General features: G+C 34.1%; 1 protein-coding gene across 1 annotated transcript in view; it reads right to left on the bottom strand.

Moving 5' to 3' along the window:
• LOC132559027 (chromosome-associated kinesin KIF4A-like) overlaps nucleotides 1-13,188 on the bottom strand; it is a 29,606-nt gene extending 16,418 nt beyond the window's left edge. Inside the window, exons 1-15 of the mRNA XM_060223626.1 lie at nucleotides 12,960-13,188; nucleotides 10,554-10,747; nucleotides 9,994-10,083; nucleotides 9,631-9,797; nucleotides 9,035-9,249; nucleotides 8,401-8,576; nucleotides 7,585-7,649; nucleotides 7,117-7,198; nucleotides 6,619-6,755; nucleotides 5,785-5,893; nucleotides 5,315-5,380; nucleotides 4,743-4,925; nucleotides 3,418-3,521; nucleotides 2,107-2,251; nucleotides 220-330 (exon numbers count right to left, since the gene is read on the bottom strand). Of these exons, the coding sequence (XP_060079609.1) occupies nucleotides 220-330; nucleotides 2,107-2,251; nucleotides 3,418-3,521; nucleotides 4,743-4,925; nucleotides 5,315-5,380; nucleotides 5,785-5,893; nucleotides 6,619-6,755; nucleotides 7,117-7,198; nucleotides 7,585-7,649; nucleotides 8,401-8,576; nucleotides 9,035-9,249; nucleotides 9,631-9,797; nucleotides 9,994-10,083; nucleotides 10,554-10,747; nucleotides 12,960-13,188 (2,073 nt within the window). The remainder of the gene's footprint in view (nucleotides 1-219; nucleotides 331-2,106; nucleotides 2,252-3,417; nucleotides 3,522-4,742; nucleotides 4,926-5,314; nucleotides 5,381-5,784; nucleotides 5,894-6,618; nucleotides 6,756-7,116; nucleotides 7,199-7,584; nucleotides 7,650-8,400; nucleotides 8,577-9,034; nucleotides 9,250-9,630; nucleotides 9,798-9,993; nucleotides 10,084-10,553; nucleotides 10,748-12,959) is intronic.
• Nucleotides 13,189-15,768: the final 2,580 nt, after the last annotated feature.

Raw genomic sequence — 15,768 nt, forward strand, 5'->3', positions numbered from 1 at the left:
CAAAAATACTGATGTTAAAGTCTGTTTCACTATTGCGTGTCATCTCAGATAAATGATTATTCTAAGACTATAGTCTGCTACAGATAAGTGAATACACTATAGCATTTCTCAGATAAATACACACTCACACTACAGCCTGTTTCATATAAATGAACACACTATTGTGTGTTTCAGGTAAATGAATACTCGGACTATGGTCCATTTCAGTAAATGTACTACCTTTTGCATGAGTTGTAAGACCTCCTTGTCTTTCTTCTGTTTCCATTTACGAAACGTGTCTGATTCCTCCTTCATTTGCTTCATCAGTTTTACACGATGGTGCTTCAAGTCCTGCAAATACAACAGTTGCCGTTTATAACTGCCAGTCCTTATCCATGCAATAATTGCTGGTTGTGTTATGCTCTTTTTTGATCTGTGTCATTTATAACTGTTGCCCAGATATAATGCTCTCCAACCTCTCACAAAAGATAATGACAGTAAAAACTTAAAAATTTGCCAAAATGTCAAATCCTCTCTTTCTCCTGTCAAATGGTCACCTGTGTTGAGCATTTTACCATAGGATATGGATACAAGCTGGTTTATCAAGAGATTTGAATAAGTTTGGTGAACTATCCCTACAACCATACATGAAATGAATCCCCCAGAGTTTCAACCATTCTGGCTGATATAACTGCAGGTTAATGATTCTATACTAAGAGGAAAAAGATATGCAACTTAAAATATTGGACCATCCATCTACTGGGATTTTAAACAAATGAGAGCTTCATTAGTCCGCAATGAATGAGGGTACCCTTTTTTTTTTAGAAGAAGAATAGAAGTCAGTGATCAATAATTCTTTATGAAAAATTGTCCCTAAAAGATTAAACTTCAAACCAGAGCAATATTTTGCGACTGCCTCAGTCTGAACAGTGTCTGGAACACCTAGCCTGTCACTTTTGGTAAGATAATACTTCTTTGTCTCACAGCAACCATAAGCATGCATAACACTGTTTTGAAAGATGGCAGCATTCTTTATTGCATACAGCTTCCTCTTTGTGTTGTTGGTAACATATTACAAAATTTAACAAGAGGCCCATGGGCCTTAACGGTCATCTGACAAAAAGCAAGCCAAACTCTAACAACAGTGAGTCTGCCGTTAAAACAGTGGGCTTTATTCATTTGAATAAACTTGGTAGCCCTTCCTCCCAGCATCCTACAGGCCCAATATCAGCACTCTGAGGCTTTTGGTTACTGAAAAGTCGTTTACAGATTTTAACATATTTGAACCCTGTGATCTTGAAAGTGGGTCAAGGTCATTCACTTGAACACATTTGGTAACACTTCCTCAAAGCATCCTACAGGCCCAATATCAGCACTCTAATCATTTTGGTTATTGAGAAGTCATTTGCATATTTTAACATATTTAACCCCTGTGACCTTGAAAGTGGGTCAAGGTCATTCATTTGAACAAACTTGGTAGCCCTTCATCCCAGCATCCTACAGACCCAATATCAGCATTCTGAGCCTTTTGGTTGTTGAGAAAAAGTAGTTAAAAAATTTCAACATATTTGACCCCTGTGACCTAGAAAGTGGGTCGAGGTCACTTATTTGAACAAACTTGGTAGCCCTTCCTCCAAGTATCCTACCTGCCAAATATCAGCACTCATGGACTTTTGCTTATTGAGAAGAAGTCATTTGTATATTCAAACATATTTGACCCCTGTGACCTTGAAAATGGGTCAAGGTCATTAATTTTTTAACAAACTTTGTAGGGCTTCATGCCAGCATGCTATGGGCCAAGTATTAACCCCCTAGGCTTTCTAGTATTTGAGAAGAAGTTTTTTGAATGAAAAGTTTACGGACGGCGCACGGCGGATGACGACGGACGAAGCATGATGGCTATAGGTCACCTTCGGGTCAGATGACCTAAAAATCAGAAAACTAGGATTGATACATCTACTTCCAAAGGCTGTGATAATAGGCTGAAACCGTAATTGTGTTACATTTAACCTAAAATGGGATAAAGAAAAGAGTCTGATAACAGACCACTGTCAGAGGGCGACAGAGGGCTAATGAAATCAACACACTACTAGATTGGATTTCTATTGCAGTGAAGCTTAGACATACCTGTATTTCTGTATTTAACTTTGACACCTGCTTGTCTGAAGAATCTTTCATCTTTAATAGCCTTGTCTGCTCGTTCATTTTCTTGCGCAGGTCAGAAATTTGTTGCTCAAGTTCTTTGAGTCTTTTCCTTCTTTGTTCAGCAACTCTGAAAATTACACAACAATTTGAAATTTCTTTCTGTGGAAAAGACTACTGATCTCTACAATAGCTGACATTTCTAGATCAGTACATTGCTGCTGATTATTTAGCAAACTTGTATTTGACAACTTACATTAATGTTGACACCAGCAGTAGTAAGTAGACTTACTGACAATAAAAACAACACAAACTCTATTGTATTTGACAACTTACATTAATGTTGACACCAGCAGTAGTAAGTAGACTTACTAACAATAAAATCAACACAAACTCTATTGTATTGGACAACTTACATTAATGTTGACACCAGCAGTAGTAAGTAGACTTACTAACAATAAAATCAACACAAACTCTATTGTATTTGACAACTTACATTAATGTTGACACCAGTAGTAGTAAGTAGACTTACTAACTGACAATAAAAACACAAACTCTATTGTATTGGACAACTTACATTAATGTTGACACCAGCAGTAGTAAGTAGACTTACTGACAATAAAAACAACACAAACTCTATTGTATTTGACAACTTACATTAATGTTGACACCAGTAGTAGTAAGTAGACTTACTAACAATAAAATCAACACAAACTCTATTGTATTTGACAACTTACATTAATGTTGACACCAGCAGTAGTAAGCAGACTTACTGACAATAAAAACAACACAAACTCTATTGTATTTGACAACTTACATTAATGTTGACACCAGCAGTAATAAGTAGACTTACTGACAATAAAAACAACACAAACTCTATTGTATTTGACAACTTACATTAATGTTGACACCAGCAGTAGTAAGCAGACTTACTAACTGACAATAAAAACAACACAAACTCTATTGTATTTGACAACTTACATTAATGTTGACACCAGCAGTAGTAAGTAGACTTACTAACTGACAATAAAAACAACACAAACTCTATTGTATTTGACAACTTACATTAATGTTGACACCAGTAGTAGTAAGTAGACTTACTGACAATAAAAACAACACAAACTCTATTGTATTTGACAACTTACATTAATGTTGACACCAGCAGTAGTAAGTAGACTTACTGACAATAAAAACAACACAAACTCTATTGTATTGGACAACTTACATTAATGTTGACACCAGCAGTAGTAAGTAGACTTACTGACAATAAAAACAACACAAACTTTATCAACTTACTTATTTGCGTTAGAGTTGACCCGTGCAGAATCAAGTGCTGATTGCATCTCATCCTTTTCTTTTTGTAGAATAGTGACCTCTAATTCCAGATCTTTTAGAGCAGTCTGAAAAAGTGGAGGTAAGGTATAGTAAACAAGGTATACTAAATGTAGGCTGGACAAAATGACCACATAGTTAGCCAAGGGAGCTAACTCTGTTTTAATATGGCATGTAAAAATAGTCTGCAATAAGAGATCATAGAAGCTGAACAAAATGTTACATAGTTAGCGAAGGGAGTAAACTCTGTATTTGAAGATGGTATGTGAATTGGAGATGCAATTGTAATAGCCACTTAAATAAAAGATACTGAAAATCTGTGAGGGGAGACTAACTTGTAGTCACATCTCTACTGGCAAAGTTATAGTCGGAACATTGGTCGACACTTGTAGCCAACACTCTACTGACAGACTTGTAGCCAACACTCTACTGATAGATTTGTAGCCAACACTCTACTGATAGACTTGTAGCCAACACTCTACTGACAGACTTGTAGCCAACACTCTACTGATAGATTTGTAGCCAACACTCTACTGATAGACTTGTAGCCAACACTCTACTGACAAAGTTATAGTCAGGGCTTTGGCCTACAATTGTTTCATTCTGAAAATTTGTCCTTGTTAGGTCTTCCTTTGCAAGCTTTCAATAAAACCATGGGAAAATGAAATGTTGCAAAGGAAACAATCTTTACAGCAACATCAACGAGACACTATTAAGTCATCACACAATGAGGCAAATGTCTTGAATGACCGCCAAGGTTGTGTATTAAGTGACTGGCTTTGGTATAGCTTACAAGAAATTTTAAGGAATAACAAACTTTTTACACATCAGGAAAAGGCCTTCTTTAATATCTAAGTTCAGAGTCCAAAAGAGAAGTGTTAAGTAAAACATACTACCGAATGTAAAGTGAGGCTCTCATGTATCCAGACAATATTTGTAGCCACAAACGAGTTTGATATTTTATGCATTAATATATAAATAAACTAAAGGAATATTTGTATATAATTCATTGTTTACGGAACTGTTTCATAAACAATCTTAGAAAATAAGAAAATGTCCGTTATATAATAACCTATTAAAATGGACATAGTGGTTACCACACCATTGGAAAAGGGTGCTGCTTTTATTTTGATGTGCCTAATATGTGGAAAAATTTATAAAAAATTAGCTTTAAGGCTTATATATAGGTGCAACTTATACTCCGAAAAATATGATACAAAAACTTTCACTTCCTTTCATCTTTCTCTCTCTACAACACACAGGAGTGACGCAATGAAAAATTTTTGTACCTCATACTGTTTTTTCATGGCGTCCATATGTTCATCACTTCGGGTCATCTGTGAGGCCAAGTGCTCCTTCTTTTCAAGTAGTTTGTTGAGCTCGAGTAATTCCCGGTTCATACGCGCCTGTCGCAGTGCATACTCGTTAGATACAGCCCTGCTCTGGGGTGTCCCTGGGGCACATTCCTGTCCCTAAAACCACAGCAGATAAATGTATAAAGACTTGAGACTGACCAAACCACTACCTGACAACTGAATTAGATATCAGTGCATTTATTGCCAGATAAATACAGTAATTATTGTTGCAGTCACCTTCTTTTGTCTTGAATGCACAATTAGTGGGATTTTTCAATAACCATTTATGGTACCAACATAATCTATGATGATGTATATCTGCCTTACAATAAAGAAAGACAATATTTTAACATGTGATTACATCCAAATACATGTCAGATCCATAACCTATACCAATGTAGTACAGAAAAGTATTTTAGCCCATTGATCCCCTGGGAGTAGCCAGGATAATTCTTAGACAGTACAGCGAAGAAATCTGTCAGTTAACATGGACATTCTGTTATTACCTCTTCTTCTTCCTCCTCATCTTCCTCTGATATAACATCATGTACAAGGTCCTTATCTTCTTCTGACTGAAATATACAGATTACAGGTAAGGAACAAAGGTACTTTGAATAATGTTTCCATAAAACAACAACAGAAACAGATCAGTAAGCTCCCTACACAGTGATTTTGCCTGGTATATGTAGGTTCCATATTCTGCCTTATTCAGAAATTCCAATCAGAAATTGTCTTGTACATGATCAAATTCAACCAAATTTTCCCACCCAACTATCGGTTTGAAAAAAGATGAATGTCGTTAAAAAATTTCTTAGCACTTGACATTTGAAATAATTTTGGAATTTGAAAGAACATTGTGAATAGGATAGCAGATATTTAAAGGTACATAATATACTTAGAATTTTATGAGTCAATAAAGGATGGTTGTATGAAATGTATATCGATTAAGACTGGAAAAAATATCCACAATACTGACTGAATCAGCTTTCATCTTGTCTGCCAGCTCCTTTAATCTATCCATCTGTTCTTTTAGGACTGGGTTACACTCAACATCGATGCTGGAACTAAGGACTTCCAAATCCAATCTGAGAATAAAAAGCTCAAATTCACAAAATCCCTAAAACCTAACAAAGTGTTATCTTCCAAAAACCCCTTCACATCTATTAATTACACGTATTATATAAGTCTCTTGCATACCACTTTCCCCAACAGCTTTAGCATCATTAATTCACAATAATTGCATATCCCTGTTTAAAAAAAGACTATCCCTTGACCAATATATAAAGTTTGAATATGTTATAGTAATAGTTTAATATTGACAGTTCAAATGTAATTATCATATTTCGAAAAGTTATTTCTCAAATTTCACCAAAAAAAATTTCAAATGTAAATGTAAATCAATTTTGAAATTAACAGAAAAGTCAACAAGATTTTATTGTCACTTAAAAACAGGTGCAAAGGGACATGTTGAGAACATGAAGATATCATCAAAATAGTAACACAATAGTATCACTTTCACAACTTTCCACCACAGATTGAGAATCATACCTTTACCACATATATCTAATCTACTGTCTTTGACTGCAATAAGTATTATACCTAAGTATGCCAAAAGCTATTAAAATAACAAGAGGTCAAATGGGCCTGCAGTGCTCACCTGGTATAGACATATATATAACAACTAAAAACCTATTTTTAACCAGCTAGATATGGTTTCATCACAACCTGAAAATATGTAAGGGACAATTGTTACATGCGTAATTATTAGCATTTTTCAAAATAATAGAAACACAAGATTTGAAGTCTTTACCCAGTATCTTTTTTAAGGTTCTGAAGACGAGCTTTGAGTTTATCACACTTCATCTCCATTCGAATAGCTTTCTCACACATGTTGGTGCTCTGGTCCACTGCTCTGGTCAGCTCAGTTGACAACTTGCCATTCTCCTCCTATTTAAAACATGACAGTAAACATTGGTCAAAGGACAGGTTCACTGTACAAGTTTGTTTTAATTAATTGAATTTTTGCAGCTTTTACCAAAAGCTTGAAGTAAAATGGATTATTTTTCAGATATGTCATTGAATGGACAATGATCAAAAGGATTTTATCATCATTTTTAAAAGATATGAATTCATTTTTCAACCTCAAGAACAGTGAAAAACAGAGCCCCTCAAAAACACTGAACTTAGCAAAAATGTTACACTGTTACATTTGTGGCAGAGCACAAAAACTTCCCAAAAGTCATCAGTAAATTAATCTGGAACAGCACAAACCTCTTCCAGCTTATTGCAATAAAGTTATTGTTCATACCTCAAGCACTTTGTTCTTTTCCATGAGTGCTCGGAGTTCCTCCGCTGAAGACTCTACACTAGTCACACTACTGCATGTACTTCTGCAACAAAATCATACAACCATGGAAAATCCAGAGTAGCCGTGGCAGCTGGCAAAATTAAGAGTACCTGATAAACATTACAGCACTGAACGAGGAAATTTGTACAGGTATATTTATACCAGATTAACAATGTCTTGTCAGTACTATATAAAAAGTTACAACAGTGAAGGGAGATAATTCTTAATGCCTCTATTAGGGAAGCAACAACATACTGAAATGAATAAGATTTCTTTATAATTTTCAGACATGTGTTATCTTTCTTCATCTGTGAAATTTTTTTATGCAATTAATAATGCTTCAGAATTTTCTTTAGATATCTAGATAATCATTATGAGACAAAATTTAATAGACATTCCATTTGTTTGTGTTAACCATGTTATACCTACATGGTAGAGATTGAGTCTGGACAGGTGGCGCCACCTCCAATTAACTGTAACTGCAACTTCTGGACCTAAGTAAAGAAAAAACAAAATTCTTATATGAAATTGATCATTATTACATCTGAAATATACAAAATCACAATGAATACATATATATGTCTAGAACTTCTTCTTAAAAAACAGTCGTTGCATTCCTACCATATCATTTTGAAGATAAAGAAGAAAAAAGTGAATTCTTCAGTAATCTACACAGACAATGACTTGTACTTGATGATATCAAGAGATAATTACTATAATATAGTTATATTCCCTACAACTTGTATCACTCAGATAACTCCAATTACAAATAGTCAATTCAATTTCAGGACATTACAAGAAACACAGCAGGGATTTCAGGGAACTGCAGGAACTCACCAGGGATTTCAAGGAACAACAGGAGGGAACTACAGTGAAACATTAATTATTTCAGGGAACAACAGGTGGGAACTACAGTGAAACATTAATTATTTCAGGGAACAACAGGTGGGAACTACAGTGAAACATTAATTATTTCAGGGAACAACAGGTGGGTTCTACAGTGAAATATTAATTATTTCAGGGAACAACAGGAGAGAACTACAGTGAAACACTAATCATTTCAGGGACCTACTGGGCACCCATCAGGAATTTTGGTGAACTGCTGCATTTCAGGGAACTATAGGGTAAACACCAGGGATATTAGGAATCTACAGGGAACTCACCAGGGATTTCAGTGCAATAAGGGAACATGCTCAGGATTTCAGGAAACAAAAGAAAACTCACAAGGTATTTCAGTGAACTCACCAGGGATTTCAGTCTCATGATTTCCTCCGTTTGAGGATCCCGGTTGACCACAGGCTTGTTCTTTATTTTGCGTGCTCGATCAGCATATCGTAAAGTGTTTAGCGTTTCCTCCATGTTAGAGTCAGCAGGGCTAACACAAGCAATCATAACTGTATGGCTGTTCCCACCAAGTGAGTCTGTATAGTACACAGAGATTTGATAGTCCAACTAATTCTATAAATTTGGACATCACTGATATCCAATATTCCTCAAGGCTGCTCTTGTTTAATAGCATTTACTCAACAATGAAAAAAAAATCCTTCAGCTTTTATCAGTTTACTTACATAAGGTTCCAATAATTCCTATAAAATCACAGGAATTTCATATTCAGTACAAAAAATAAAAGACAATAAGTTTGTAAGGTAAGCAAAATTGGCTCTGTATCATAATATCAAAATTATATTAAGCTCCTCAGAACTTTTCAATTTTAAATATAAACATGTGCTGCGGTGTGGTACAATATTGTAATAGTAGTTAATTACATGATTTTTCCTCAATTATTGCTATCAGACCAAAAAATCACCAAAAAACTCATCTTTTATCAATCTACATTTGGAAGACAGGAACTTTATTTCTCCTTGAACAAGCAACCAACCTTGTAATAATCGTGTAAGTTTGGAATCCCTATAAGGAATGTGACTACGCTTGCTGCCTTCCTCCCCAAGAGCGCTGATCACATTACCCAGTGCTAACAGGCCGCGATTGATGTTAACGCCTTCCTTAAACCTCTCTCCCTCTGCCTGAGTCCTCTTGGCTCGTTCTGATCCAGCCAAGTCAACCAAGTGAAATTTTGATTTACAAAAGTCATCCCTGTTAACATGAATCATTGTTTACTGTATCAAAATATATCTATCATAATCAGGTATTTGTTTCATCATTTCTTACAGAAATCTAGCTTTAATATAAATTCTGAAAGAGGGGTACACAATGTGTATATAAGTCAGGTTGCAATAAAACTCTCAGCTGCTTCCATATTTAGGAATACAGTTGCTTGATGGGGAGGCAGAAAGCCAAATCCAAAAGAGAGGAACATATGATATTTCAAAATCAAAGAATTATTTTTGTTTTGGATGTTTCTTAACAGAATCTTGTGAGAGAAAGAACACAGTACTTCATGATTATCTTCCAAAATACATCTCTACAATGTCAAAATCAAAGCTTCCAACTTGAGAAAGTTATAAACATTCTTACATATCATCTCGTTTCTTCTGTTCAATGGTGATAGTGAATATGGCATGAGATCGACTGGATGTGTTATTCATGGCCGTAGATCCTGTTGTCCTACTGTGAGACCCCCGAGCCAAGCACTGCATGGTTTCCTTGTATGATACCACCACCACTTCCTGTAGTCCTGGCAGCTAAGACAAAACCCATAATACATTGTCTGGTGAAATGTAGTGATGTAATATCCAAATATCCAAGTTATGTTATGATCATAATCTCATGTCAGTTCTTTTCCCCCTATCTCCTAACCCATAATTTTAATATCACTGACCTCATATGATTTTTTTAATTTCCCTTCATTTTTTAAAAGTATAATCTGTAGATTCCTACCTTGATTCCTCCGTCAATGTCCTCCCTGATGGACAGTGGCTCCCTTTTGTTTGGGGGACGCAATAAATCATTAATGTCTTCATTGTGTATCTAATAAAAACATTAACAACATATTTAGATATTGTAATATTCATTTATCAATCTTCAATTCTTAGATAATACATATGCAATGAACATTCATATAAATACTTTCAATGTTGTTATTTTCATGAATACAATAACAATAAATAAAAAGATAACATTACTATTCAATCCATGAAAATAGTTAAGATAAAAACATAAGCATTTCTCATTAACAGGGCTCTCACACCCCATTTTGGGACTGGAGCCCAGGGCCCTTAGAATTGGGAAAAATTATGGTGTTTTCCTTAGAATTGGGAAAAAAAGATACTTTTTTGCATTGGGAATATTCGGCCCCAAATCTGGCAGATTGAGAGCCCTGATTGAACAAAAATGTTCAAACTAACTTCATGCATCATGTATTCCTTGCTGAATCAATGAAAATTACTGCCATGTTTTATGCATTTTTTACTTCCTGCTGGTTTTGAAATTAATCCTACCTCAATATATGAGACTTTAGTTGTGAATTGGTAATCAGGTCTTGCTTGGATTCCTTCGAACAATTCACTTAGAACACGGGGAATGATACCCATCACTGCTTCCTCTTCCTTCAGGGATTCTTCGTAACAACCTCCCATGGAGTAGGTCTTGCCACTGCCTGTCTGGCCGTACGCTACCACTGTGGCATTGTACCCTGTTAAATTAATGTGACTGAATTTAGTATTATATTGAATAATTAATTAGTTCTACATTAGTATGTATTTAGTAGGTCTATAATGAAGTCTACATTAGTTCTACATTAGTATGTATTTAGTAGGTCTATAATGAAGTCTACATTAGTTCTACATTAGTATGTATTTAATAGGTCTATAATGATGTCTACATTAGTTCTACATTAGTATGTATTTAGTAGGTCTATAATAGGTCTATAATGAGGTCTACATTAGTTCTACAATAGTATGTATTTAGTAGGTCTATAATGAAGTCTACATTTATGTAGTAGGTCTATAATGAAGTCTACATTAGTATGTATTTAGTAGGTCTATAATGAAGTCTACATTCGTTCTACATTAGTATGTATTTAGTAGGTCTATAATGATGTCTACATTAGTTCTACATTAGTATGTATTTAGTAGGTCTATAATGAAGTCTACATTTGTTCTACATTAGTATGTATTTAGTAGGTCTATAATGACGTCTACATTAGTATGTATTTAGTAGGTCTATAATGAAGTCTACATTAGTTCTACATTAGTATGTATTTAGTAGGTCTATAATGACTTCTACATTAGTATGTATTTAGTAGGTCTATAATGAAGTCTACATTAGTATGTATTTAGTAGGTCTATAATGAAGTCTACATTAGTTCTACATTAGTATGTATTTAGTAGGTCTATAATGAAGTCTACATTAGTATGTATTTAGTAGGTCTATAATGATGTCTACATTAGTTCTACAATAGTATGTATTTAGTAGGTCTATAATGAAGTCTACATTAGTTCTACATTAGTATGTATTTAGTAGGTCTATAATGACGTCTACATTAGTTCTACATTAGTATGTATTTAGTAGGTCTATAATGAAGTCTACATTAGTATGTATTTAGTAGGTCTATAATGAAGTCTACATTAGTATGTATTTAGTAGGTCTATAATGAAGTCTACATTAGTATGTATTTAGTAGGTCTATAATGAAGTCTACATTAGTTCTACATTAGTATGTATTTAGTAGGTCTATAATGATGTCTACATTAGTTCTACATTAGTATGTATTTAGTACGTCTATAATGAAGTCAATGTCTGCTCTTATGTTTAGTAGATCTTTGAAATTTTATGAAGTTGATAAATAAAGTGTACAGAGAGAAAATACTTGACTTGGCAATAAGAAAATGGTGAGAAACACTGACCTAATTCATCATATCAACATCAAAAAATCATAGTCTGCTAAGCACTGAATGTGAACTTTTCACTGATAAGTGATGAGGCATCACTGCCTCATCTCAGAAAGAAAATTGCTGAATGATGAAGGAGTAATTTGCAAATTTGGGGAATTAAGTCTAGGTATATATATGCAAGAATTTTTAATTGGGAACGGTGCCCGTTGTTGGCCCTAAAAAGATCCAGACCTTAAAACAACATCCCTCCACACTTATCATCAAGCTACATCAATGTTATCTAGTCCTTTTGGATAAAATCAATGCTACGGCATACATAGCAGTTATGACAGACATTCCTTAAAATTAGCTACACATTTTCATTTATATCTTAAACTCATATTTAGATGAGTGATACATTTGAGGGTAATATAAAAATTAAATATGCCTGCAACAGAGATTTTTTTTTCATATTTTATGATATTTCATTACATTATATATATTATTACTTTAAGCCAAAGACTCAATTTGTTAACTAAATCTAAAGTATGATTTGTCAATGTCTCATCTCAACTAACTTATCTAAAAATAGCTTACAAAACTTTCGGATTGATACTTCAATCAAAAGGGATAGGCAGTGTAATAAAATATATTTTTGGATGGCCAATAATTGGGTTCATAGTCAAGTCCCCAAATTCAATTGTTCTCAATTCTACATAATTAAAATCACATTTATTGGCTTACAAAGTAAAGTTACAAGAAATCCAGAAGGGGGCTATGAAGCCCTAGGACCCTTAAACCTAAAACTGATCCTCATGTTTCCATTTTCTCTTAATTTTACGTGAGATGGCCCATCTTATTTTGCACGTTCACTTCATTGTCTGAAAAAAAGACTATTAACCATCAGCTCCTAGGATTATCCCTGCATACAAGAAGTTAACAAGTACATAAACAAACACTTTGAATAAAAGTTTAAGTAGTATATGAACCAACATCTTGTACATTATGATTAAGTTTACTTCTACATACATACCTTTGAATACATGTTTCAGTAATGGATGAACTGACATCTCATACACTTCTGACTGACTGTTACAAGGACTAAATACATAATCATAGGTAAAGGCTTTCATCTTGCCAAGAATAATTTGTGGTTCATCCTTTGTAAACTGGACACACACTTGACAACCTTCATTTTCTTCTTTTGGTATAAGTGGCCTACAGCGTACTGCCACACGGACGGGAATCACTTTGTCCGACATCTTGCTGCAAAAATAAAGACAAAAAATGACATCTCTTCCACACTCCACAAGTTAATATGTAAATTCTCCATAAATAAATTCAACATCTACAATGAAAACAGACATAGTAACATCAAATTTATTTCAGTGCATTTTTCATCGAGTGCAAATCTTTGACCTACTTCCATTTGATTAGTCTATCAGTCACTCCAGCAGAATACGGACCTAATTGACTTTTTGTCTGATAAGTTCCCATCTGCCATGGTAACCTTCCCCTGTAAAATTCTAGTTTTCTTGTGCCGATTTGACCATCTTTCACTTTGTCACTGACAATGTAACATTTTCTCAGCCACAATTTGTATACACGAGAAGACTGTTGATCAATAGTGAGAGATTTTCCTTTTTATAATCATTTACTAACATTTTTATATGCTTATTTCAGCAAAAACCAACTGGCATCAGTCATAAGGTGATACACTCAATATGTACATGTTCTAATACAAAACTGCACAAATGATAACCATTTTGCCATGATGTTGCTTTAATTTGTCTCAACCGAAAGTAGACTTTTCTATTGTTGTCCTTGAAGTGCTCTTTCTACATATTTCAAAATCTTTATAAGAATTTATTTAAAGCATGGACTAGTAATGATGTATCTATAGATATGATATGACATGAAAAAATGATTTATTAGAGAGTAAATACTTGTCACTAATAAAACATTTACTTATAGATTATTCTGATCAAAATGTGTGAGTGCTGGAACCTGTTACAACCTGGTTTACAATTTATTTGTATTTACCATAGGATGGAATAAGGCTAAAACAAATAGAATTGGACTTTTATTTTGTAATTGTCTAGATCCATGCAATACTGACCACTGGGACATGTTACAATATAAACTTATGCTTTACTTTGAGGTACAGTGTACCTGTGCATTGATAGAAATCAACAGTTGAGAGTACAAAATCATTCAGAAAGAGACGAAAACAGTACAGACAGTAGAATACCAATTTTCACCAAGGAAAATAGATTTTTACAGCTGTAAAATAGGCAAAAAATCACTGACAGTGCATACTAGAATATGCAAAGCAGTTATTATCTAACATGGATTACAAATTTAATGGAAACAAAGCAGACCTAAACAACTGTAACAGGTCTATGGCGACAACTGGTTTGCCCCAGTGTCAGGTCTGAGGACTCTTGAGAGAACATATGTCACTGTGCATTATTCACCTATGTACGTAAAGTGCTTTATTTCATTGCAAACGGAAAATAAATGCAGACGAATAGATTAATCATATCTGTGCAATGGTATTGGTTGTAACCGATAAATATCCATACATTTTCTAACTGAACAATGGGTATACAGGGGAAAACAAAATCGAAACATCCAGCCGTGTCAGCACAAAGCGTATGATTAGCAGCGATCTCCAGTAAATCGTCATATTTTAGGTTTATAAGAATTTAAAACCTCATCATTTATAACATATAATTATAGGAACAATCAAAATGAGACTGCACAGCTTTAGTGTCATTATGAATTAAAGCAAAATATTACCTTGATGTCTCACCTCGCTTCTTTCTGTATTTTGAACGTGCCGCAAAAAATCAACCAATCGTTATCGAGCTTTCATATAAGGTTGGGTGGCATCGAGGCAAACTAAAATAAGTTGTCTCCCTTAAGTTGTTATGTTCAAGGATGCATGACACCATCAGACCGTATTTAACGAAATCAAATTTATTTAGAAAAAATTCAGACATCAGGTGTTTTTCTGCTCCACTCGTAAAAAGAACAAACAATCCCCACAAATAATAATAATTATTATAAATAGACACACACACAGGCCATTACTTGCTGCTTTTTTTCACTATTTAATGTCAAAGGTCAAGCAAACGTCACTTTTACATAAAGTTTGGACCTTTTGTGTGTGTTGTCTACTCGGTAGCAGGGACGTAGATAGCAGTATCATGTTGCATTCTTATGTAAATTCATGAAAAAGTGACTTCATGAGATGTATGTAAATTTCCGTAAATTTGTACATCAACGCTATGTTTCATTATCTTTGAAGAAATAAAGAAGATTTCACAATAATTTCGTTTTAGGAAGACGTATGTACGGACGTATGGCTGGACGCACACACAGCTGACACACAAATCGTCTGATTGTTAAGTTAAATTAAGTTAAGTTAAGTTTATTTCTGGTGCAGGACTGTTTGAAGTCCTCTATACCAGACTCCATAACAAAAACTTGTTACATGTGTGACATATCAATATAGCATTCAGAATTAAAATTACAGTTCTGTTCTCGATATGATAAATTATTTGGTTATTTGAACTTTGTAGTTATAGAATAATTCTTGTTCTGAGAAACCTACAAATAGTCAAAGAAAATGGCAAGAAAACTTTAATACTGACATTAGTGAAGACACTTGGGAGTTAATTTATTTAATATCAAGGGAGATAACTGATGATACAAAACTTCTAACTTTTCAGTATAAAATATTACATAGGATATTGTATACAAATACTAAGTTAATGAAATGTAAACTTGCAGAAACCGAAAGATGCACATTCTGTACAAATGAAAGAGAAACGATT

This window comes from Ylistrum balloti, unplaced genomic scaffold (assembly GCF_031769215.1).
Source record: "Ylistrum balloti isolate Yb309-2 unplaced genomic scaffold, AGI_CSIRO_Ybal_v1 Utg370842, whole genome shotgun sequence".
NCBI classification, from domain to species: Eukaryota; Metazoa; Mollusca; class Bivalvia; order Pectinida; family Pectinidae; genus Ylistrum; species Ylistrum balloti.